The sequence below is a fragment of the Nannobrachium achirus genome, assembly GCF_963921795.1.
Source record: "Nannobrachium achirus genome assembly, chromosome: 5".
In the NCBI taxonomy this organism is placed as follows: Eukaryota; Metazoa; Chordata; class Actinopteri; order Myctophiformes; family Myctophidae; genus Nannobrachium; species Nannobrachium achirus.
In genome coordinates, this window is record NC_137814.1 from 23,880,413 (window position 1) to 23,907,940 (window position 27,528).

The 27,528-nt window shown below is 43.3% G+C and overlaps 2 protein-coding genes across 5 annotated transcripts in view; both read right to left on the minus strand.

Moving 5' to 3' along the window:
• Positions 1-27,528, minus strand: part of LOC308285974 (histone H1-like) — a gene marked incomplete at both ends in the record, with an annotated part of 402,459 nt that overhangs the window by 204,777 nt on the left and 170,154 nt on the right. The gene's annotated exons all lie outside the window — the stretch shown is intronic.
• LOC308286063 (phosphatidylinositol 4-phosphate 5-kinase type-1 gamma-like) overlaps positions 1-27,528 on the minus strand; it is a gene marked incomplete at both ends in the record, with an annotated part of 78,531 nt that overhangs the window by 39,331 nt on the left and 11,672 nt on the right. Inside the window, 11 exons of the mRNA XM_080727024.1 lie at positions 9,111-9,193; positions 9,519-9,602; positions 11,517-11,585; positions 14,909-15,443; positions 15,598-15,654; positions 16,812-16,968; positions 17,903-18,061; positions 19,193-19,277; positions 20,009-20,057; positions 25,131-25,214; positions 25,768-25,982. Coding sequence (XP_080583150.1) covers positions 9,111-9,193; positions 9,519-9,602; positions 11,517-11,585; positions 14,909-15,443; positions 15,598-15,654; positions 16,812-16,968; positions 17,903-18,061; positions 19,193-19,277; positions 20,009-20,057; positions 25,131-25,214; positions 25,768-25,982 — 1,577 coding nt within the window. The remainder of the gene's footprint in view (positions 1-9,110; positions 9,194-9,518; positions 9,603-11,516; positions 11,586-14,908; positions 15,444-15,597; positions 15,655-16,811; positions 16,969-17,902; positions 18,062-19,192; positions 19,278-20,008; positions 20,058-25,130; positions 25,215-25,767; positions 25,983-27,528) is intronic.

Here is a 27,528-nt window from a genome sequence, read left to right on the forward strand (position 1 = left end):
GTTTTAAAGGAAGTTATGGATTTACACTCCTTTAAGGCCTTCAGTAGGGCGTTCCACATTGGTGTGATTGGTCTCTATAGACGGGTTTCTGGTCCACGTTACACTGATAAGAACTAGATGCGTGCTCAGGGTCGGTAACAAAATTAGCCAATGAAACCAGCGCTCCCCAAAACAACAGGTTTGGGGATTGGACGGAATTGATTACATGATACAGTCAGCTGTGCATTTAGTCTCAATGTTTGTAAACAAGAAACCCGTCTATAGAGACCTTTAGGGAGCTTCTTGAGGACACACTACACACTGTAGTGACTGCTAAAACCAGCAAGCCCAGCAGGGGTTGGCCAAGAGTTGGCCTCGATATTGAGGCCCTTTGGGGTAGCCTAGACTTCTGCCCGACTTCCGAGTGCTTCAAACGCCACTCAGCAACTTTCATTGAAAAGAATAGCTGCGGGGGCGGGGCAGTCCGTCCTTTAGTTTTTATATCTATCCACGATTTTCCTACGCCCCATAGTGCATTGCGCAGACGTTTGCACCGATCTTCCGCCGCCGATTTACAAGCTCACAACGGGTTGCATCTGCGACGCGACGTGAGCTTGTATGTCTGCTGTTAAACCCGGAAGTTTGGTCCTGATAGTCTCCAGTAAACCCCCAGGGAAAATTGTGGATAGGGCCAGGCCCAACTGAGTTGGTGTGAATCCTTCCCTCAGCGTCATAGCCATCTCCTCCAATTACATCCACAACCTCCTGGCTGCATTCAGCACCATCTTGACTCTTTCCAGACGTCCCTTCAAAGAGCAAAATTCATGGCCCCTTTGTGATGAACTCTTGGAATAATTTCTTGTCCATGCAGATATTTGTATCCGCTATATTCCCTCTTCCCTCTGGTGGTTCCTGCTGTACTGCCATTGTTCCCTCTGATCTCTTTGCTGCTTCAGCATAGGACAGCCCCAATTTTTTTATCTAATTCTGTTCAACTTCCCGATCCAGGACACTGTGCTGACCCTGCATATTGTTTTCCACCACAATGTAAACACTTACATCCCTTCTTCCTCTAAACAGAAGCAACATGTTCATATACTCTTGGCACCTGCACGAGTGGTGCTCTTTCAAAGGGCCTGACCCTAACATATAGGCCAGTGGTTCTCAACCTTTTCAGGCCGCGACCCCCAAAATAATCATTTTTGACCTGGGGACCCGCTCACCCTGACGAGTACTAAGAGTTGACATTAGTCATTACATTTTGTATATCACGGTTCTATTGTGAAAATGTAATAGCAGATCTACATGCTCACAACGCCTCACGTTGCGAGGCGTTGTGAGCATGTATATCAGCTATTTCCACAATGTTTGCCTCTAATATTTGGCCAATGTTTAATTTGTCATTTTAGAGGTACTTATGTTGCAATGATTTTTTCTCTTCAATGTCTCGCGTTGCCATGGTTACCATAGACTTCCATGTAATTGTGCAATTGTGTAAAAAGTGCACGCCCATGCCTAGATGATGCACCACGTGTGTAGATGCTGTTCACAGCTTTCAAACAAAAAAATTGGCTTGGAAATCCGTTCAGGCATTCATGATTTATGGGCCATTATGTTTTCTTCAGAACAAATGGCTGCCATGTTTGAAAGAATGGGTTGGTATGGGGGTTAAACATGCAATTTCGCGATCGCGATCATGCCTAATACATTTCTGGAGGTCCCAAAAAAAAAATTGGAAAAAAAAATTGAAAAAAAAAAGAAAACGGCCCAAACTCGGGAAACTCGGGGTTGGCACAGCGTTGGTATCAATACAAACTCGGGAAACTCGGGGTTGGCACCAGATGTGTTAAAAAGTCCTTAAATTGTCGCTTTAGAAATGTGCATATACCCTCTATAGTACACTTAAACATTATTTATGTATTTTCTTTAAACTATATTAGTTTAACCACTTGAAACCCAGTGTCCAAATTCTGGGGGAACTTTAGCCAAAAAAATATCCGATCTACAAAGCCCGGCTCGGTGGCCCTTATTAGAATGTCAGACAGGCGGCAATATGCCTAAATGTTTTAGAGGGAATGTGTGGAATGATGATTATTTAAAACATACAAACCGACCAACCAACAAAGAAAGAAACAAACAAACAAACAAGACAAAAGGTGAAAAAGTTGGCAAGCTAACACTTATCATGGTTTCCTAGAAACACCAGTGATTTCCAAGACATACAAATGGTGCTGTGATTTCCAAGGTATCACGGTGCCATCTAGTGGTGCACCTGTGCTAATACAGTTCAAATGTTAAACCATTATCTTATTCTTCGCTGTCGGCCAGTAACCTTGGACCTCCATGTAAATTTTTTTTAAATATATATTATTTTGTAAATAAATGTCCCACTTTGTCATAGGTACACGCGTTGGACAAAATAAGCAAAAATAGGCAATCTACAAGCTCTCAACATGTCATGTCACAACACCACATGTTATGAGCTTGTAGACCTGCTGTTTTCACGTTAGGAACTGTTTTAAATTGAAAGTAAGTGTAGGCCTATGTTGGTGTTTGATAATGAACCAATGAAAAGTAAGCTATTATCAAGAGCTTAACTGTTAATCCATTGGAACAGTTTTTTTCTCTCCCTTTTCCTGAAATGTAAGTGTTTGGGACATAGGCCTTAGTAAGGGAAAGTTAGCCGAGTATTAAACCAATCTGGGAACTAAATCTAAATCAATATCTTTCTTCACAAATGTGTTCATAAAGGTGTCTACTATCACCTCTGAACTTTCTCAATCACAACTCCCTTGGGGAACTTTGTGGGAACCAATCAAAGTCGGGGGTATCGGGATACCTGGGCCTGGGATTAAAGGGGGGTAAAGTGAAAGAATTGCCGATATGAGCATATGTGGTGTGTAATTAGGGTATTTTTGGGCTGCTGAATCCATTCCAACCATTAGTTTTCAGTTTAAATGACTCCTCCTTGGCCATAGAATAGGCCTAAGGCTTAGCCAATCATGTAATTCGAGTTCACCTGTGTCCTGTTAGTCCCTATGCTTTAAACCCTTTTGAGTGTTCCTTGTCAGATTGTATCATGTTATCATGTGTGTCATGATGTGCGCTTAGCCGCTTACCCACCTGATCTTGAATAGTTTTCATGAATTCAAACCCTACTCCAACCATTTTTTTTATTGCCAATATTATGTCTCGTGGACACAAAAAGGTAGTTTGTTGTGGCCTATTTTATGGCCAAGGAGTCATTTTTACTGATAACTAATGGTTGGAATGGATTCAATAGCCCCAAAATACCCTACTTACACACCTCATACGGCCATTTTTTATTTTTCCCCCTTTAATCCCAGGCCCTCGGGATACCCCCAACTTTGATTGGCTCCCACAAAGTTTCCGAAGGGAGTTGTGATTGAGAAAGTTCAGAGGTGATAGTAGACACCTTTATGAACACATTTGTGAAGAAAGATATTGATTTAGATTTAGTTCCCAGATTGGTTTAATACTCGGCTAACTTTCCCTTACTATATGACATCTGACATCATACATACAATCCCTTTTATGCCCATACACGGAGACCCCCGTCTGTAGAACCAGCCACACAGATATGGGCTGTCTTGGCCACCTATCTGTCTTGGCCATATATGGATTCTGTTAGTGTGGTATGTGGCCGATGTGGCCTCCATACTGTATATGGGCATTCCCATTATGAAGTCCTGTTAGATATCGGCTTAATATTGATGACATCAGGGAACTCCATATATGGGCACAAAATGGACCCTGTTAGTGTGGTTTCCCTGACATCACAGCGATTCCACAGTGTGATGTCAGAGCGGCAAATCCATAGACCGTAAAAAAGTGTACACGTGTAGCGTATGCCTATACGATCAGTCCGGGAGGCGAACCCGGGACGCATATTAACAAGGCGTGTACGTTACCAGTCTGTTAAATAACCTGACGTGATAGCAGACAGGAACGCAGCACCCTGGAAGCCTACACGACTACCACTGCCAGTAAGACTCCCTAATCGGGAGATAAGCGACCGCCAGGTCGCATACACAGACTTTAGAAGGCAATCGTAGCCAATCAGGAGGGAATATGGGAAATGGAACAGATCCATGTTGATGACATGACTTTAGAGATACTGTGTGTACCACTTTGCATGATTGTAGAAGAAAATCTGTAGGAGCAGTGTCCAAAAATGTGTTTTGCAAAAAATGGCCTGTTGGTGGCGCTAGAAGAGGGCCATGTGAGAAATGCGGTTGTGATTTGCCATCCAAGGAGTGTGTGTGCAAAGTTTGGCATTGATAAGGCCAACGGTGGCAGAGATATGAATAGGGCAAAAGTGTTAGGTGACGTGACGGACTGACTGACAGCCGGTGGAGCTTTTCATAGTAACTGACCGAACGGTCGCAACTATACTGCAATACTAGGCCTACTACTTACTACTACTAGGCTACTACTACTTCCAACAACAACATTAACAACAACAACAACAATAATAATCACCAGTAAGACTCCCTAATCGGGAGATAAGCAACCGTCAGGTCGCAGCGTGATTTTAGGCCAATATGTGTAGGAGCAGTGTCCAAAAAAGTGTTTGAAAAAATCGGCCTGATGGTGGCGCTATATGGGACAGATCCATGTTGATGAGATGAGTGTAGACATACTGTGTACCGATTTGCGTGATTTTAGGGCAAAATCTGTAGGAGCAGTGTCCAAAAATGTGTTTGAAAAAATCGTCCTGATGGTGGCGCTATATGGGACAGATCCATGTTGATGACATGAGTGTAGACATACTGTGTAGCGATTTGCGTGATTTTAGGGCAAAATCTGAAGGAGCAGTGTCCAAAAATGGAACGTGCACGCAGCGTTCCTCACACCAGACGCTCACGCACACACAGCGACGCATCTTATCATTACTTCAGAATCAGATACAGTATTTTAAGCCCTTTAATTGCTCAAATCGCGGCCGAAGTGGATGTTTCAGTGACACTTGAGTTGACGCAGTTTTCCACTTTGTGACGGCTGGTGATATGACGGCGTGAGAAATACGATGTGTGGCGTGAGAGCGTGAGAAGAGGGTCATTTGCGTGAGTCTCACGCTCATTGCGTGAGGGTTGGCAGCTCTGGCAAGGAGTGTGTGTGCAAAATTTGGCATGGATCGGGGCAACGGTTGTGGAGATATGAGCAGGGCAAAAGTGTGACGTGTGACAGACTGACTGACTGACTGACTGACTGACACAGTCACAGTAACTGCGACCTGACGGTCGCAATAAAACTGGGCATAATTTATTTTTTTACACAAGATAATTTATTGTGTTGGACAGCGATGAGCTAACATGTTAACAACCACTGTACACAGAGGCATAACAGAATGTCATCACATTCACTGTTCATTAACAGTAATAATAATACAGGACCTCTCCTACAGGTACAGTACAAGTCCATGGGAGGGGGGGGGGGGGGGGGGGGGCACACAAACCAACCCGCCGACAGTGGGACACTTGAGCCCTATTTTTAATACTCTTCGTCTTAACATGGTTGTGAATCGCTGATCTACAAGCGTGCTAAGCAGAGTTGCAAGCTTGTAGATCAGAATCTTAAATATATATTTTTTTATTAATGATGTGCCCAAAATAGGGGTGCCAGGTTGAAAATGGTTATACGTTGCTAAATAGACTAAACACTTTTTGAGTTTTGAGAAACAAAATAATAGGATCGCGCGCGCACGCACGCGCGCACACACACACACACACACACACACACACACACACACACAGCCATCATGCTTATAGCTATTAGCAGAAATCCATGGCTTGTAATAATGACAATTAAATAGGGACAAAATATGAACACATTCTATAACCCTTACCACACACACGCACACAGGTGCATGCTCACATGCACACACTCACGCACAAACATACCGGTACATGCACACGGAAACACGCACATATTATTTACAATTTACAAAATAGGGGTTCCCCCTTCATAAAGTCTTTTTTATATCATATATTTATATATTACTTTTTTACTCATGATTAACCACAAAATAATTAGCATCTAATTGAAAAATAAACATGTACAATGTCAGATTTATTTTTCTTTCAATCTGATACCCTATGATCCCAATGCATTTAGCTGACGTACAGCCCCAATAAATCATATTTTAGTCAGTAAGGCTGAGGCATCATGAAGGACCATTCATTGTCAAACCACAAGAAACTATATAAAAAAACATACATCTGTGCATACATCACACATAATAAGTACACACACAGGGTTCCAATGGTTAATAAAAAAAGAGAGTAATCTTTTTAGCTACTTATACTGTATGTCTAATATGAGGAAATAACGGATCTACAATTTTCACAATTCTTGTTTATAAAAAAAAGGTAAATGCATGTGTTTAATGTCAGACGGACCTGAAGCACGGATAAAACATGTCCCCTTAACGACCAGAGGGGGGGGGGGGGGGGGGGGGGGTGTATCAAATGCAAAGGCATGGATTAACCCCCGAAAAGAAGAATTCAAATGTATCTTTTAAAGTGCTAGAAAACAATCGCAATGACAAGCAGACAGTCAGCCTCACTCTCATGAGACTCGTAGAATACATAAATAAATACATCAACATGCCCCGACTCTTCTGAAAACAACCCTCGTCTAAACAGAGAAGCAGGTGTAACTGTGGGGAAGCTACAACACTGGTGTCCACTGTGTTGCATAGGCAGAACTGTGTGACTCAATGGCACAATCTGTCAAACAGTGACTCCTACAGGTAGCACTGCTGCTGGATTGGCTTATTATTATTTTTAAATCCTACCGGGAATTTACAGGATAATCTTCCACCTTGTGTTGATATAATTGGTAATTTGGTCCTCACTAATGCTCAATATGAGATCCTTTCTGATCCCTTCTGATCTGAACAAACATCAAATAAAGTTTTTATCTGAAATAACCAAACATGCCTACCGACGAAGTCACTGGTAGACAGGTTTCTGAAGTGGCCGCAGCACTCCACTGAGACAGAGGGAGTAGCATCAGTGAGGACCAATTACAACGATAAGTTTGAAAATGGCTGAAGTGCTCAGTTAAGCAGTGTTCATCTGGCTTTGAACTCACTGATCAGTGACAACTCCACCATGTCGTTTTTTCTTTAGTGAATAAAAGTGTCATTTTGACCAATCTGTGTGGTAGAGTAATATGTGGACGACATTTAGATCCTGTGGTCTGGCGGGACACCTACTGGTTGACAAGTGGAAAGTCAGATATCCTATTTCTCCCCTGAGCAAGCTGGCAGGCTCTATCAGCTCAGTGGTAAACATGTCAGCCCTTATGCTCGGGACATGTAGGTTACAGAGTGCAGCCTTAAGCTGATCTATACATGGTATAAGCGTTGCATGCTTTATTAGAGTAACGAAGTCATGACATGACTCGCTCATCCCCCGGTTCCAATGAAGTAATTCTCTATGGAGAATAACATAGAGTCATCTTAACTCATTCATTGCCTTTTCAAGATGGCCGCCAAGTACCAGGATGCCACGTTCCTAGATTCCTAGTGCACGGATAAATTTTTAGTGCACGGATCGTGCACGCCCATGCCTAGATCATGCACCATATGTGTAGTACTTTTTCACAGCTTTCAAACAAAGAAATCCGCTTGGAAATCCGTTCAGGCATTCATGAGATAGAAGCCTTCAAAGTCAAACAAAACAAACAAACATGGCTGCCATTTTGAAAGTTGTTTGTTATGGGGCTAAACATGCAATTTCACGATTGCGATCATGCCTAATACATTTTAGGCATTTTTTTTTTTCAAAATGGCTTCCAACTCGGGAAACTCGGGCTGTGGCAGTCTGGGGGTACTGAAATAACTCGGGAAACTCGGGCCTGGCATTCAATGAGTTAAAATCGTCTCATATAAGCATTGCGGTCCAAAAATAAACAAACAGTCTTTGCGATATTGTCGGCGAGGTGGCTCTGTGTGGTTTATGATAGTCAGTCACTCATATAAAGCCTGTTTCTAGCGAAAATGTAACTAATTCAGCGACAGACAGTAACATTAGCGTTCTCTCACCATCAGTTGATTCTTCATATCCATATGAGTCAAACCGCTGAGATAATGTGTTTATAATTGGGACACAGTTCTTATATGACGCAATATGAAAAAGGTCTATGGGAATTCAGAATGGGGAATAAAACCGCGAACCAGGTAGGATGTGTAAATTACGTCACACTTCACTGCTCTATATGTATATTGTTTTATTTTTTATTTAAAGCTGTATGATGTAACCTTTTTAACGAGTGAAAAACATCTTATTTAGTCAATCATGTAGGTTAGAGTATGTTATTATTACAATATAACATACAGTCGGGGTGGTTGCATTTGGTCTCCCCGCTCTTCTATTGAGATGTTTAGATTCTGTGTCTAGTGTAGGTTGGACCCGACCTTTGACACAATCCTGTTTCTGACAAAAAAATGCTTCCATATTATCAAGAACATTAGTGAGTAGCAATTATATGAAGATAGGTTGAAAACGGGGTCCTCTTAAGACCTGCAAGAAATGTCCGAACGCACAAGAACAGCAACACACCTGACTTCCATTTAAAAAAAAGACACACAACAGTTTCAAGAGACAGACACCCTGATAAGAATAGACATTGTACATGCTGACACCACACCATGGCTTGGAGATAAATTATGCACCGAGGGCCGAACCAGCTGGGGGAAAGTACGTATACGGCATACATGTCTGGGCAGTCACAGTATCTTCACAGTTGCACCCCGTTCACGTGGTCTGGCGTCGTGTGTATGTGTGTGTGTGTGTGTGTGTGTGTATGTGTGTGTAGTGTGTTTATGCGTGCGTGCGTGTCTCATCTTGAAGTCTGGTCCATACTTCATCACATGACGGAGCCATGCGCCGAAAAATTTGCCAGCCTAGAATCTCAGAACACGTTGCGTCCGCAGCGAGCTCTGAGACCGTAGGCCAGCTATTTTCGGAGCGTACTGCGCCGCTGTGCGTCGGAAGCATAAATTAGACGTTATTGTTCGCCACAGCAGCAGGCAAAGCGAGCCTCCTCCACCACATTGTTGAAGAAACGCGGCAGAAGACGCACAGGCCGTCCTGACTGACATGTCCAGCAGCGTTCCGTGTAGAATCAACGACTCTGCCGACTGCAGCCATGCAGTGGAACCTCCCCAGTCCCGTTGGAAACACTATGCACACAGCAACACCCTTTTACTGTGGAGAGAGAGAGCAAAGGGAGGGGAGAGAGAGAGACATGTAAGAAACAAAGGCAAGAGAGTGAACATCAGGAGGAAGGAAAAGGGACACAAAAGTGAGAATGGGAGACAAAGTATGAAAGGAATGGAAGATAGTGAGCGAAAGGTGGAAAGAGAGAAATGACGAGAAAGAAAGAAAGAACCAATGTAAGATTAGAACAAGCCATTGTAAGTGTAGTGAGTGGAGTGAATGAGTGATTAAATTAGTGAATTAATGGAGTGTTTGTTTGTACAGTGATTCATTATACAGTATACTGACTGTCTCACTCTCCCCATCGCTGCCCCTTGTGGACTCTGAGGCGCAGTGCAGAGGAGAGTACACCCAGCCCCGATCCTCCTCAGTCTGCTGTTACCACACAGTACCAGCAGGGGGGGTTATGGGGAAGAGAGAGAGAGAGAGCACAAGGGGACAGCCAGGGAGGAGAAGAGCCACTTTTATTCCCCTGTATTCTCATGTACACTTTTTTTTCTTTCTTTTCTTGTTTTCTTGCAGCGACCAAGGTTATTATAGTTAGTTAAAACTAAGAAATCAATAAACGCCAGATATGGAAAGAAATGCATTGTTTCAGTTAACTGAAATACACATTTAAATGATAAACTTACTGAAATGTGTGTTTAAAAAACTAACCAAAATCTGGGGAAATGCATTTTTATACAAAAGCTTAGTAGCTTCATTACACAGTACATTTTCTGATTTTGTTTTTGCATGTTGCAACAGAAGAATACCCCATGTAAAAAAAGCAAGATGTCAAAAATATAAACTAGTGAAAGATGCAAAGCTATAATAACCTTGCTATGTGCACAAAACAAGCCAGTTGGCTCTGGAAGCCACCAGATGGAAGTGTGGCAGTGGACAAGCTCTAAGGAATTATGGGAAACTAAATTACACAGCATAGTATTAGTATAGCCTTCAGGGGTTTTCAAAGTGGGTGACGGGGCACCCTGGGGTGCCGCGACGGCAGTCCAGGGGTGCCGCGAGATAATTTGATAATATTTGGAATTTATTTGGACACTTGAAAAAATATTTAGTATCATTTTAAAGGTGATACACCATGCATTTAAAAAGTATTTATGTCATATTGTTTATGTCCCAAAAACGTTTTTCAAAAGGTTTGAGGCTAAATTACCACTCCTGAATAGAGAGCCTCTCTCATTTTTGAATGGCTCTCAGAGCATTTCAGCTGCAGTACCGCCTTTGGCCTGAACCTCAATGTTTTCCTCGCAACACAAAACTAGTGTTGCCGATCTACAAGCACACAACGCCTCGCGATGCGAGGCGTTGTGTGCTTGTAGATCGGCTGTTTTCACTAGTTTAGAACATTTTATAGATGATAAATACAAAACGGTTTTGGACATAACAACGATATGCTATAAATATAAGGTTCTGGGAGTGTACATTATAATGGGGTGCCCTGAGACAAAAAGGTTTGGGAACCCCTGGCCTAGTTATACTATGCCAGGTGTTTAGTTCCAGGGTGATGCTGGAACTAAACACCTTTGGTTCTCAAAGTGAGATCCACGCACGGACCCATCAGGTTCCTTGAGGCGGTTCCAAATTGACCCTTTACAGGGCTGTAACTCTGAAAGCCTTACGGGTCCATTTAGTTCCATTTGTTATAATCTTATAAGGGTCCTGTACTGTACTACGGTATTGTGTGTAGTCCTACTGGGTACTGGACAGTCTGTTCAAATGCCGCATATTTATCAAGCGTCTCAGATAGGGGTGCAAAAATTAACCAAACCAATCAATTCAATCAAACATGAAGAACGATAGTAATTGTGATGCCGTAGTGAGCTTGTAGATTGTGTATTTTCTGTATGTTAGCGAGACACCATTGTATGAGAAAGTCCATTCAGCATTTAGTCTTCCTGATTATTCGACTGGTCAAAAACATAATAAATAGAATGGTCACTAAGACAGTTGCATCTCAGAGAGAGGTCAGCAATGCGTAGAGCATTTATTATGGGAATGAAAGATGTCACCGTTTCATGTCAGCCTGACATGAGCTTCAAAAATGGAAATAATAATAATGATCTTGAGATTAGCTTGTCGTGGACACAGCAGCAGTTCATTGCCATTCCTACTCAGCTCTATAAGCTCTATAACGATCTATAAGCTCACAATAGTGAACTTATAAGATCAGGCTACTTTTGGTGCGCAACATGTTGCACATCCAACTACAGTATTTCAGGCTTCAGTGTGTGATGGTAGGAGCATGTACACGTGATCTAACTGTCTATCTCAGTGGCCACTTACATTCGGGCTACAGTTTAGCTTACGGCGACCAAGAACCGGAGAGTACACCCAATATCTGCCATCTGCATACTGATGAGCAAACACAAACACAAACACACACACATACACACAAACAAACACACACACGTAGATGTACGTACACACATTTGCAAATAATGTGTGGGGAATTGAGGAAGGGAGGGAAATGAAATAAAATGTGGAAAGGTGGATAACAGATGAAGTGAAGGGGCAGGGATGGGAAAGAGAAACAGAAACAGGAAAAGAAGAATGAAAATCCATGACAGATATTGTTATGCAACACACAAACAAACCAAAAAAGAAAAGCATGCAATACAGATAAGATGGTCTGGTGGTAAGTATGACAGAAACAAGGAGAGAATGATCGAGATATAACTGATTCATACTTCCGTCTTTCCACGTACCAATAATAGAGGATCTAGTAGTTCACAACACATTGTGAGTCGTGAACTTCTATAGATCCGCTATTTACGACGCGTACGGTCGTCGTACGGCAAAGTATGAATCTGTCTTCATGGAATGATCATGAGAGCATGAATGCAAATGGACAGATATAGTGTCTGTCTTACGGTACAGTACGGTGCATCGTCATGCATTGTGCAGCACAGATACACAGTACACCACCCTGCCTATAATGGTGGAGGTATCATGTCAAGAAGCCACGTCAACATGGGCCAACATGCTTCAGAAACAACACGGTCAGAAGCAACACCCCAACCAAAAACCACATGCTCCTGGACCCTCACCCTCACAACTCTACCACGCTGTCCTGACTGGACCCCTGCAGGAGACGAGACCACCACCCCGCAAAACCACACCACAGAGAGAGAGAGAGAGAGAGAGAGAGAGAGAGAGAGAGAGAGAGAGAGAGAGCGGGAAAGCGAGAGAGAGAGGGAGAGGGCAAGGAACAAACTTAACTCCATAGAACACGCCTGATCCCATAACACCAGTTGACATCAGTTTAAAATGTCCACATGATTCTGTTTACTTATTTCATCCTTGGAACAGTGAAAACCAATTTCATGTTAATATTATTTTCTGTTTCAGGCAGAGTATAAGAGTTTCTCGCCAATTACTGTAAAGTCATTTGATCTAAGATGACACAAGTTCACCAATCTTAGGCACATTAGTAGTTTGGTTGCCTTGAGGTACGGGGACCCCCAGGGGTCCTTGAGGGGGTTCTGGGGGGTCCTCAGCAAAAGGAGGAACTGTTTTAACTCATTTAGTGCCCATGAAATTAACGGATTATAAAGTCCACGATGCCAGTCTCAGGTTGGCATCACCCCCGTTATCTTATTTTGAAGGCCAGAAGTCCACAGCGCAAACACTTCCGGTCTGACGTCATCGCGTCCTGCACCGGAACCGATCGTTGTCCACGTGGAGTTGTGTAATGGCGGACCGGAGCTTTTATACATGTATAACATAAGCGAGCATCTGCCTCCATCCTAGCTTCTAAAGTGTAGTTTTGAGATAATGGACATTAAAGATGAGATCGGCCATCCACCTCAATGTTATGGATGGGACTATTTTGTGCTCGTGGAGCCGTGATGATGCGAAATCAGCGACGGATTTCGTCTCCGGACCTCCGGCCATTGTACTCGGTAATGTATCCGCCGTTACAGTAATATATTACTTTTCACGAGTATACTCGGGATTGGCACTCCGGGTACTCGAGTACTTTTCACGAGTCTTCGCGGGATTGGCACTATATTAACACATAAGCCCTGTTGTATTTTTGGGATACTTTCGACCAAAACAGGTGGACAACTCGTCTCTTAAGGCAGTGGTTCTTTAAGTGGATTTCAGGGATTCTCTAGGTTCCTTTATAGGGGTCTAAATTGACCTTTACAAATATGTAACTCATTTGGTTCCATTTGTACACTGTCAGAGTTAAGAGGAGCCCTTGACATTTGAAAGTTTGAGAAACACTGTCTTAAGGGACGTTCACACCAAGCACTATAACAATAATGACTACAACTATAAATATACAGTATCATTCATCGTTGTCTTTGTTATAGTTGTGTTGTGGACTCTGTAATCCAAATTAAGAAGAATACATTGGACCACAAAGGAAACATTTTTTGACCAATAAAGTATTCAATCTATCAAAAAACAGCCCTTTACGGGGGTCCCTGTCACAAAACCTTTTCAAACAGGGGTCTGCGGGCCAAAAACATATCATGGGGGGTCGTCGACATGACACTATTCGAGGACCACCGCATTAGCCTGGAAACCAGACGAATCTCCCCAAAAAAACGCAGCGATATCTGTCCCATCCAAATTTACAGTACACTTTAAGACAGAATAAGACATAATAAAGCCATAATAAGAAATAATGTGTTGGTAATTAGAACTAATATGTTTTATTAGACAGAAACAAAGACAGAATAGCAGAATGTGCGAATACATTCTCTGGCACCGGCATCCGGCGATAGGACCGGCAGCCGCCGCACGGAACTGTAGGTAGGACCTGCATCGCTGGTAACTGCCGCAGCAGCCACCACCGCACGGACCGGCAGTTTACCGTGCACCGGCCGCCAGTCCTACTGCCAGGACTGCCGGTCGAACTGCCAGTCCTATTGCCGGTGATGCAGTGCGACTGCCGTTCAAACTGCCGGAGAATGTATCCGCTCTTTCTGCTATTCTGTCTTTGTTTCTGTCTAATAAAACATATTAGTTCCAATTACCAACACATTTTTTCTTATTATGGCTTTATTATGTCTTATTCTGTTTTAAAGTGTACTGTGAATTAGGATGGGACCGCGATATCAGTCTGATATAAACCCAGCAGAGATGGGATTTATGGCTCTTTGAAGTGAGTGATCTCTGGGATCCGTTCCTTTCAAAGAGCCGTTCAAAAGACTGGCTCATTTCTGGTTACTTTGTAGATTTTGATTATGATTGCAAATCACTTCAACCCTATTTTGGCCAAAAGATACATTTCTGCCATTTGAAAATAGCCGATCTACCAACTCACAATGCGTTGCGTTGCGACGCATTGTGAGCTTGTAGATCTGCTATTTTCTACATTCATTGGAAAACTTGTGAAATGGGACATTCTGCATGTGAGTACTTTCTACTTTTGGTACTTTAAGTACATTGTGATACCAATACTTTTGTACTTTCACTCAAGTACATTTTAATGCCGAACTTCTACTTGTGGCAGAGTATTTCAACATTGCAGTAGGCCTATTGATACTTTTACGCAAAGAATTTGAGTACTTTTTACGACACCACTGTTCATTAGAAAGGAACGGCTCCCAGCTACTGCGAAGCGGATCCCATCGTTCATTTCAAAGAGCCGTTCAAAAGACTCGATTCGTTGGCGAACGTCCCATCTCTAAAACCCAGCTTCAGGAGGACACAACACTTACAAAGTAGATGTCAGACACCTGCTGCTGCACCTCCCCCTCCAGCGAGTTGTGGCTGCTGGACGCAGACAGCTGGTTGGACGGGCGGCGCGGCGGGGGGCGGGGGCTGGGCGGGAGGGAGGAGGGAGGGGTGGAGGGGAAGTGGGAGGAGGAGGCGCCGGAGGAGGAGACCAGCGTGGTGGAGGAGGAGAGCGAGGAGAGCGCCGGGTGGATGGGCGCGAAGTGGGCGCCGGGCGGGGGAGGGGGGAGCGTGGAGGGGGAGGCGGCGGCAGGGGGGACGCGGGGAGGAGGGAGGGACCGCGGGGGGGCGGACGGAGGGAGGGAGGGGTGGAGATGTGAGGTGGGGATGGAGGAAGAGGAGGAAGAGGAGGCTACCGAGGGAGGATGAAGGGTGGAGGAGGCACGCGCCGAGTACGCGGCGGAGGTGGCCGGGGCGGCGGGCAGAGGAGCAGGAGGATAAGGAGAATGAGGGGCGCCACCGAGGGCCGCGGTCCCTTCTGTCATCTGGGTCATGAGCTCCGTGCGCTGTGGGACCTTGCTGTGAGGGGAGAGGAGGGACAAGAGAAGACACAACGCTGTCACACACAGGTCAGAGATATGGATGATGAGAGGCTGCGGCAGGGTGTGTGTGTGTGTGTGTGTGTGTGTGTGTGTGTGTGCGTGCGTGCGTGCGTGCGTGCGTGTGTGTGTACCTGAGCTCCACCTCGACTGTAATGGTCTGCTGCCTGTCAGCCACTTCCTGTTGGGATCTGGTAGTCGACGTGATAACACAGCATTATGAAGAAAAGAAAAACATAAGAAACAACACATGGTGTTTCGTGAAAACAGGATGAATCATACATCAGAGAATGCAGTACTGACAATATGCAGATATATCATCGGTGGTGGTATAATGTTAGCCTCGCAAGCCATCCCGAGTTACGTCATCACCAATGTGCTTCCTTTCTCGGTCTGGTGTCCCTCCCATCGAGTCTCTTTATTAGAATTTGGTTCTCAATTTCCAATCAAAAGGCTGCATTTCGAGCGAACCCGCCTCACACCGCTCCTGATTGGTCGAGCGGCTGCTACAGCTCTCGCATTTTGACAACAAACATGGCGGACCCCATGTCTGATGCGAGTTCACAAATCGCAAATAAAAGCTGCATTAAGCGAAGTTTTATCTGAAATCAACGGCATCTCATAACTTAAAAACGAACAACAGTTTGCACCTTTGGAATTTCTGTCTGGAAAAGATGTATTTGATGTTCTCCCGACGATGTTTTGATGCGCTGATGACTACTGAATGGACCTGTCAGTCAAAGTAAGTAACTACGTCATCGCGTAATGCATTGTCTATGGGGAACTCCCAGACTCTCCTTTTGGAGAGTCTGGCTGTTGCGAGGCTAGTATAATGTGTCCATTTGGTTTCATTTGTAAACTCTCAGGACACAAGAATAATTTTACAGTGCAGAGAGAGAGAGAGAGAGAGAGAGAGAGAGAGAGAGAGAGAGAGAGAGAGAGAGAGAGAGAGAGAGAGAAAGGATTTATAATGATAAGAAATTGAGGCCTGTGGTCTAAAGCAAGGGCCGTTTTTCGGGGCCAAGGACCCCTTAGCTGAAAGAGAGATGAAGCAGGGACCCCCACTACATATTGTATAAAATTATGTTTAGACGTGTTTGACAGCATTATCAATGTGTAGCGTTGTGTTGGATTCTTGTTAACGTACAGTATATTTTCCGACACTTAAATATCAATACTTAGAAAATGTACTTTGGTCTGCTTTTCTTTCCCTCCTACACTAAACCTCTTACGCCAAAAACAGCCGATCTACAAGCTTTGTGAGCTTGTCCTTGAAATTAAACAGGTTGAGAACCTTCATACGGTATGTTTTTTTGGAGACGTTGTCTGCGAGGTTCACAACGCTCACCTGCCGATGCTCGGGGAGTGCAGCTGCCTGCGGTAGCGCGGGTGCTCTGGCGTGTCGAAGGGGGTTGTGGGTAACGAGTTGTTGGAGGACAGGGTGGTGGCGATGGAGGCCGTGGTGGCGTCCTCAAGGGACGGAGGCGTGCAGGGCTGATCCTTGGCTGGGGAGAGGAGAGAAAACAACACAGGGTTTAATCAGTGTCGACCACATTCTGCCAGAGAAATAAGCAACCAGGTCCACGAAAAGGAGCCCAAAAGAAGCAACTAGGCCAGTGGTTCTCAACCCTTTTCATATCAAGGACCATTATTTATTCGGCATTTGAGCAACGGAACACCATTTGATGAGATTTAGACTAATATTGTGTTGTCGTTGGATACGATTTTGTCCACAATTCCATTCGGTATTGATATGGTACCATAGGAGAGATGACAGGCAAACGTTGATCAAAATAACAATTCTTTGGGGGGCACGGTGGCGCAGTGGTTAGCGATTCGCCTCACAGCTAGAAGGTCCTGTGTTCGATTCCCGCCGGGGGACGCTGTGGGCGCTGGGGCCGTGTTCCTCCCTCCGCGTCATCAGCGCCCACACCCTAGGCGGGGTTGACGATAGGGCCTTTCTGTGTGGAGTTTGCTTGATACCCTCACAAAAACATGATTGATTGACACGCGTCAATCAATCAATCAATCAATCAATCGATTGTGTTCCGGCTTGGATCAATATATTTAAAAGTCCCTATTTATCACAACGAACACTCATTTGTCAAGGTTTTAAAGATTGTTATATTATCAATACAATCTAAGGGTTTTCTCGATTACTTGCTTTAAATATCTTCTTGTAATATCCTCACGGCTAGGGTGAAAATCAGTTCGACATTTCAAATTCATTTGACTTGATTCCAACTTGGCGTCGCCAATGTCCTTTAACTTCGACTAGAGTCATTATGTAAGGGATAACATCTCGCTCAGCGGTCATTATCGAGTGACAGGAGGCCGGCAGGTTGATATGCCACCGGACGCGGAGCGTCTGTGTGAGAGCGACGCTCAGAGCAGTTGTCCATCACATGGTGTCGCAATTAAACAGTGGTAAAGCAGTACCGTCGTTCTCCAGCAGGGGGCAGCCGCGAGCTCCTCTCAGGTTGTCAAGGTTGTCCTGGTCCTCCTCGCTGACCGAGGGCAGCTGGCTGCCAGACGGCCCCGCCGAATGAACACTGTTCCTGGGCCCACGCCCCCTCTTGGACGGAGAGGACCGCAGCGCTGCAAGAGGAGAGCACGAGTTGCAACAATCCGTTCACTTTCTAAAGACATTATTCTATCGATTACTTTTTTGATGTAGTACCTTGTCAGGTAGACAAAGCAGTCGTTCCCAAACCTTTTAGCTCGAGACCCAAAAGAGAAATGAGACGTTTGCCCGGGACCCAAACTAGTGAAAACAGCAGATCTTACAAGCTCACAACGCGACACTTCGCTACTTCATAAACGTTTCATTTATGGATTTATTGCAATTATTAGATTCTATTTATGAAATACTTTTGAAAAATGTTGGAATTGTTTTTAATCGATGGAGAGTTGTGATTTTTCGACACAAACTCACAAATAATTCCCGTTCTCAGAATACAAGTGGACATAAATCAACCTGAATAGCAGAATCCTCTACTTTCTGTCTACATTTTTTATGATTCTACTGACTTTTATCCCAATATGTTTGTATTGTATTGTATTGTATTGTATTGTATTGTATTGGTGGATAGAGTATACGATGAAGCACAATGGATCCTGTGTTATCCTTTTAGACCGCAGTCTCACTGTCTAGTTTTAGGGAGGGGCCCGACTGCTATTTGTATCCCATATCCCGGAGGGACTGTGGCAATAATTGGTTATTGGGCTTTCTGGTTGCAAGTTGCAACTCGGCTATCAGGGGCGGCATAGCTCAGGGGTAGAGAAACCGTTATTAGAGCACGAAGGGTTCCCAGTTCGAATCCGGGCTCCCCCTGAGTTACGTCAAAGAGTCCTTGAGCAAGACTCTGAACCCCTAGTTGCTCCCGGTGAGTAGGTTGGTGCCTTGCATGGTTTCCTCCGCCACCGGTGTATGAATGTGTGCGTGAATGGGTGAATGTAATGCACAATCTATGTAAAGCGCCTTGGATAAAAGCGCTATATAAATGCACCATTTACCATTTATCACAAATCTTTGGTCTGAACTAGGTTTTACATTGTGCATGTGTGTGCGTGTGTGTGTGTGTGTGTGTGTGTGTGTGTGTGTGTGTGTGTGTGTGTGTGTGTGTGTGTGTGTGTGTGCGTGTGTGCATGCGTGTGTGTGTGTGTGTGTGTGTGTGTGTGTGTTCGCACGTGCGCGTGTGACGTGTGTGCATGAGTATGTGTACTCACAGCAGCTTTTCCTGAAGACGATCGTGCTGCAGAATTTGTAGAACCTCTCAGCATAAAAACTAGGTCTGTGAACTGACACGGTATCCTGAGATAGGATAGGAGGGGAGAGAGAGAGAGAGAGAGAGAGAGAGAGAGAGAGAGAGAGAGAGAGAGAGAGAGAGAGAGAGAGAGAGACAGACATTTATTCAGTTCTACAGCTGTGAAAGTGTTCATTTTTCACCCCCAGACAGAGGGTGAGACAGAGAGAGAAGGTGACTGCTTGCTGCGTACACTAACTGTACATGATGGATTATTGCTGTGCGAGCCTACAGCGGACCTGCTGACAGGCCAACTGGGTCAACATGCACCTGCAAACATGACAACTGTTATGGCTTTGAACATTTGTCTTGTCACAACAGTTTGCATTAATGTTTCAGCTGTATGGAAATCACTATGGCTCACATTACAGCCAGAATGATACCTCAGTTGGCCCATACAGTATGTACAAATACAATAGCATGTCAAGCAATTGATTAACACTAAGAATGAAAATGCACACTTTAATTTGAATACCTATTCTTTTAAAGCATGTACTTTTGAATACTTTTAAAGGCAAGTACTCCAACACTTTATCTCAACTACTTTAACAATTTCCCATCTCTTTTATACATACATTTTATACATCAATCAATCAATCAATCAATCAATCAATCCATCAATCAATCAGCAGCACAACTCTGCCTTTGTTCTCGTGACCATGTGTTGAGTAGCAACATTTGACCAGGAGCATACTTTCACTCAAGTACTGGGGTTGAATACTTTGTTACATTTACTCACTCCGTCATGGATGAGCGACTTCCACGAGTGTTCCAGTTTCTTAATCATCCTGTGGGGCACACAGACATCAGCTGAGTGAGCAGGGGACACCCAGAGTATAGCCAGAGGATATCACAGACAGGCGGGTCACAAGGGGGGGGGGGGGGGAGCGGGACTGGGTTACTAGGGCCCAAGGTGGAGGGGCCTTAGCTATTGAACAACAGCAGATATACAAGCTCACAGCGTGGCACTCGGTGCCACGCTGCAAAGCTTGTAGATCTTGTAGATGTATTTTTTAAGCAAGAATGTGTAACTCAAATGTTGCTTCTGAGATGGGTTCCGTCATAGATATATATAAGAAGGCTAGATGGCGCAAGGCGGAGTCGGCGGCGTCGTTCACTGGCGGCCATCTTAGGACAGGACCATCCCCCGCGTCCTGCCGTTGTATTGTGCCTGTAAGGTGAGTGATCTGCACACTTAAATACTCTTTACTCTCTGAAATCTTGACCGATTTACTAACGGTTTGGATTATTACAAACATTATTAGCGTGGCTATGAGCTCAGGCTGGTTGACATGTTGAAATTGAAGCTTTTCATTTCGAAAAAAGAGCATGCAGCATAGTTAAGTGACATGGCTGCTTGCACAAGTTCATCAAGACAACAATCGAGATTTTCAAATATTATCAGGTTTTCCTGAGACCAATAACGATTTCATGACAACTAATCTTTTGTCTAAATTACATTTCTTTGTGTGGATATTGTTGTATTTTTTAGCTGCAGGCTAAGAGACAAGAAAGAGGCTGTGAGTGTGAGCTAGACCTATATCTTATTACAAAGTTGACAGCAAAGTTACAATGGTGGGAGAGGCAGAATTACATTATTTCCAAGCGGTTTGGTTTGTTAAAAATATCTTACATTTAGATACATTGATACAGGGAATTGCTGGCTTTTTGTTTACAGAAATAGGCCTAGGCTACTGTATGTGAACTTAAGTCTGTTGTGAAGATGCCTGATTGTTTTGCTGCCTAATGCCTATGGCTGCTCCAATGAAAGGAGTAGGCCTATCCAAATGGAACCTGTGGGATCACCTGCCACAAATATGACAATATTATATTATAATTAGGATAATCATTATGTACAATACAAGTTCTGCTTCACAGGAACAACAGGGCTGTGAGATAATAACATTGCAAGAGTGTTGTTGACCCTGGCTTTTAGAAATATTTCTACCACCTGTTTACACACTTTTTAACTCTTTTATTGTGGTTGTCTTATTCTCAAAGTTTGCATAGGCTAATGCATACATGCATACATACATAGTGTATATAGGCCTACATACATCCTACATAAATCCTTAAAGGAGTAGTTCACCCCCAAAACGACTTTTTTTATATAGATTATTCACACCATGGAGACTTGAGTTCAATAATTTCTTTTTGTGTTTGTCACATTCTTCACAAAAAAATGATTATAGTAAATTTACCTCCATTGATTCCGGATGGGGACGAATGCATTTGGGTCCCCTTCCGGAATCAATGGGGGTAAATTTATTGGGGTAATAATAATATTAATAATATTATAATAATCTGTCTACTGCTAATTTCAGGATTTGTTGTGCGACGCTCTTTGAAGAAGCTGTCCTGTGATGTCTGCCGGGCCAGCCTTGTGACCGATGCTGAATCTGCCTGTAAGGACAAGAGCTACCACCTGCTGACCCTGAAAAGCAATGGAGGTCTGGTGATACCATCTGTTCTGAAGGCATGGTGAAGGCAGCAGAGTGGGTCGTTCGCCAGGCATCTGCAGAATCCAGATGAAAACAGCCCATAGGATAGGAGGATAGGTTCAGAGGATGTGTTTTTGCTCAGGCATTGACAGTCACCACCATACACTGATGAAGTTAGTTATGTCCCTGTTTTTTAAGCTGAGGCTGCACCATATTGCTAAAATGACTACCCAAAACAGTCCTTTTTAAAGGCCATTCGCTCAAACTCTGTGTGCACATACGGAAGCCTAATTTTGGCTTCGAGCCAATGTTCCTCAGTGGTTTATACTGTATATATATATATATATATATATATATATATATATATATGTGTGTATATATATATATATATATATATATATATATATATATGTATGGAAACATTTCATCCACAATTCCATGCTGTATTGATCTGGTACCATAGGAGAGATAACAGGCAAACAATGATCAAATAAAACATTCTTCTACATTCTATAATTGTGTAGTCTTCTTGTAAGTAATGCAGATGTTAAATAATGGGTCATTTTTCCCCCAATGAATGTATTTGAGTCTGGTTTACCTCCTTTTTAGGCTTTACATTTAAAGTTGACTCCAAGCAAGAACGTATGAGCCCATGAGTAGTGCACTGAATGCCATCTGAGAAAAGGAACCCACTGTGATTTTGCTATTCAGTTAATGCTACAGGTATACTTGATGATGGTAAATCCTGTCTGTCTCTCTACACTGCCACACCACCGCCCTCTCAACAGCCCCCAACAGTTCCAGTCTAACCCCCAACCTCATTGATCATTGTTGAGCTGTTCAATACAATATTGGTCCATTGAACCTTCAAACAGGTGTACTGCATGTAGCCTACTTCAATATCAAGGGCCACCAAAAGCTACCTGTGCAGCATGGGGTTTAACACAAAAAAAAAAAGATTATTATATATCATGATTATTGCTGTTATGACTATAGTTGGTATATATTATGTATGTACTCGTCTAGCTGTTAGTGGTCTGATTTCAGAGGGAGGGGAGGATTGGTCATGTTACTGATTGGGAAATGACTTGCAGTTGCAGTGCTGAAATAAAATGTATTATTTTAGTTAAAAAAGAGGTTTATTTGGTTTTGTTATGTCCTTAATAAAATAACCTTGAAGCCCCATCTCTAATCTCATATTTTACAGAATGGCAACATGAGACTATTTTATATGAAATAAATATAAGCCAAATGAGACAGTTTTTTATATTAAATAAATACATTGATACATTTAATACATAATGTATTAAATAATATAAATATTACTAATAATGGAACTATTACATGTTATATTTACCAGTAAGACTCCCTAATCGGGAGATAAGCGACCGTTGGTCGCTTATCTCCTGTCACACTGCTGACATCAGTATGACATCACACCGTACACAAATGACCCTTATATAAGACCGGCATTATCTACCGACAGATTAGTAACAAGATGTCAAAATCATTGAAGGTTTACCCTACTAACCAACTGTTTACCATAGCAACCATGTTTTTTACCTTAGCAACCAACTGTTTACCCTAGCAACCAACTTTTTACCACAGCAACCATGTTTTTTTTACCCTAGCAACCAACTGTTTACCCTAGCAACCAATTGTTTACCATAGCAACCATGTTTTCTTACCCTAGCAACCAACTGTTTACCCTAGCAACCAACTGTTTACCATAGCAACCATGTTTTTTACAGGGCCTGGGATTGATGACATCAGAAATCTCCATATATGGGCATGAAAGGGATTTTGTTTCTGGAAATATGTCTGTGGGGTGCCACATTTGGAATAAAACACTTACATCACACATCTGGATATCCATACAGCCCATCTAGTTTGCCTGTGTCCATTTATGCCCATATATCTGATGACATTGGGACAATGATCTCCATATATGGGCATAAAACTTATGTTAATTAGTAAAGCCTGGGGATCTCCATATATGGGCATGAGGGGTACCCTAAAAGGGCATCATCTGGGAATAGCAAATATAGTTATCCTAGAAAGTGAAAATCTTACATCAAAGGCCATAACTACCTACCTACCACCATACTGCATTCCTCATTAAACTACCTACCAGTAAGATGCCTAAGGGAGAAAAGCAAAGGGCGAGGTTGCACCATTTCTTGGTCTTCTGGCCAGTGATGTATATCGGACCATTTAACCATATATGGAGACATCTGGTACCCAAAGATATTCACAGATATGGGCTTAATATTGATGACATAAGGGATCTCCATATATGGGCGTAAAAGGGATTTGGTTCCCCTGGCATCACAGGGATCTCCATATATGGGCATAAAATGGATTTGGTTACCCTGGCAACACGGGGATCTCCATATCTCCATATATGGGCATAAAAGGGATTTGGTTCCCCTGGCATCACAGGGATCTCCATATATGGGCATAAAAGGGATTTGGTTCCCCTGACATTACAGTGATGTCAGTGGCTGGTTCTACAGAGGGGATCTCCATTTATGGGCATAAAAGGGAATGTATGTATGATGATGTCAGATATCATAGACGTCATAGGACTTTCACATAACGAATAACTGAGTAAGCATGTAAACCCGTAAAATCTATATTTGGGCATGGCTGATTTATGACCTCATCATGATGACACGAGCAAACACAGCTGAATTGTATAAATGATCAGTGCAGAAACCAACAGAAGTATTTGACCAAGACTCTTCGATTTAAACATCAACAAAGGTGTGACGTTTGTTGATGGTCACGTGTGACGTGTGACGGACGGACGGACGGACGGACGGACGGACGGACGGCCGGTGGAGGTTTTCATAGTAAACTGCTCCCTGACGGTCGCAACAATATAAATACAGTGTGTATAGCTAATTGCTTTACTTTACCTATATACTTAATGTTATTTCATATGGAAATCCATGGTTATAATTATTCTAAGTATACAGTAACGTAGCTACGTTTCTTAGGTTTATAACAAACCAATCCGTTTCAAAATAGGTTGAAAATTGAGCAAGCTCTGGTCATTTAAATAGTTCATGCACTATAGAAATGAATGTTAAACTGGGCGATCGGTCCTGTCCCAAGATGGCCGACCTGTAGCGTCGTCAGTCCCCATTGGCCAACAGCGGGCGTGAGCTATCTAGCCTTTATATATATCTATGGGTTCCGTGGCCAAATACATATCATTTTGGGGGTCCTTCACATGAAAAGGTATGAGCACCACTGACATAGAAACATAGGTTTTTCAAAAAACCTTAGAAGGATTTGAAATATTCAAAGACTTCAAAAATAGCAGATCTACAAGCTCGCAGCTATATTTGCTATTTAGAGCCTCCAGTCTGTGGAATTCAGGGTTGTTTCAAAATGAGGGTGGTTCATGTCTACCTGTAGGACTGCAGGATGTCGATTAGTCCGATGAACAGCAGGAGGCGCTCTCCCTTCCCTCCCACAGCGGGAATGCCTCCCATCCTGCACACAGGGAAAGACAATCTTATGTGCCAATTTAACCTATTTCTACAAGCTCTCACACACACACACACACACACACACACCTGTTTAACCCAGTTTCTGTTACTTAGGCTTACGTAAACTCACATTCTGCATGTTTCCTACCTGAAGTGTGACCAGTACATACATGGTTACAACTGTGCTCCATACATTGACCACTTTAGCACTACTTCAGATTTTCAGCCTTTTTAGTAAACTAGAGCGGGCACCGGCCTAGCTCTAGAACGATGCAAGGAACGATGCAAGAGGGAAATGAATGCCCCACCCAGTTGTGCAATACCTGTTGTAACCGTCCGTCTGCGTTCCTTTCACACCCTTATGGAGATTGCTGCATCCATTTTATGGCGTTCACCGTCTGATATGCCATACGGGCATATCAGACAGACATCAGACAGGCAGACATTCGGTGGATTAATAGTTAGATAGCACAAGTAGCTGATCTACAAGCTCACAACAGAGCATGTTGACCTCGTCTGCAAGTTTTTAAGTGGTCTTTTAACCCTGCCAGACTTACGTGTCGTCGTGGTCCTGGGACTCTCGGCAGGCGGAGCCGCCCTGAATGGACTCCATGGCCGTGGAGTACAAGGACCTCTGCGCGGCCGGCTTCTTCTCGTCGCCTCCTCCTCCCCCTGCAGGCGAACCCTGGGACTGCTGCTCCCTCTGCGCCTGTGTCTTGTTGTGAACGCCCAGCAGCAGACTGTAGTCCATGATCTTAAAACTCTCCAGGACCTGACCAGGCACGGCAGACATTCATGTTTAACGTGGTCCATGAACTTAAAACTATCTAGGACCTGATGATGCACAGCACATACAATAATGTTAATGCCACAGTATAAAATAACTGGAGGTTCGCTCCTGCTTTGCAGGCGCTCACATCTAGAGTACACAGCGGTGTACAAGTATGGGCATGCTGATATAACTGTTCTTAGGGGGGCAACCTTAACCAATCCTCAAGCCTACACCACTTCCATTGACTTCACTACTCTTCCATTGAACTCAATGGACTTTTGGGGTCAGAAAAGGTTACAGGAAGAAAATAAATCCATTGAATTAACTGCTAAAATCTGCTGCCAACATTTGACCATTTAAAATGTAGCTAAAAATAATTAGTATAAATATATGTCATGCAAGTCTATTGAAAGCGTGAAAGATAGCCTATACCATGGCCAGACCACTGGGGAATATTGTGGGCGAAAACTCAGTTGCATTTCAGTGTTCCATCCCCTGACAACGGAAAGGGCGAGGCCTCTAATTATAGTAGTAAGATTATGCTCAGGAGGCTCTACAGGCCTAAATGCAACTATTGTATTTCACTCCATTTCTTATTTGAAATGTTATATCCTTCAAAAGGTGGCTTATTAATCATTCATGGCATCTAAATGCTAGCCTACGCTTCTCTCTTGCCGTTTCCTAAGCAGAATGTGTCTAGGGATACTTTTCCAGTGTGGCCGTTGTATTCAATTTGTCAACAGAGTGAGAAAACACTTATTATAACTCTATGAGAGAAAACCACTGTGGTAGATAGAGTATGTTAACACAATTTATTACCCGGCTTGTCTGAATGCTTGATTCTGATTGGTCAATCGCTGAAATCAGAGGTCTGATATTTCTGGATAACAGACCGCTCCGCTCTATAACAGACCGCTGCTAATCAAAGACTCAAAGCACCTGCTGCAGTCAAGCTGCACTAGCTGCGTGAATCTTGTGCTGTAGCCAACATGTCAGAGCCATTCATTATCCCTTACGTCTTACTACTTGGTTGAATGCTTGATTCTGATTGGTCAATCGCTGAAATCAGCGGTGTGTTATTTCTTGATAACAGCTCCGCTCCAGTCTATATCAGACCGACGCCTAATCAAAGGCTCAGAGCACCTGCTGCACTGCCTGAATTTTATGCCATATCCAACATGACAGCCATGTAAACAAACACACAGTGTCATTTACAACTACACGTTGCTCTCAAGAATGTTTTTAAAAATATTTGAAGCGAGAAATAGACGATGCAGTAACATAAAATGGATTCTATTTGATCAACTTCCTTGTGTTTTCCGAGGCGACCGTTTTTTTTTGCGCTGGGGGAACGCCCAGTGCAGCTCTTGTGGAATAATTTCACTGCAAGGAAATACTTCGTTTTTTTCCTAGTTTTGAGTCAAATTATTGTATTTATTAAGTAGCCGTGTAATACGCAGGATAACGTCTGGCTCAGCGGTCGTTATCGATAAATACAAATTTGGATTTGGATTTCTTGATAACGACCACTGAACCAGACGTTATC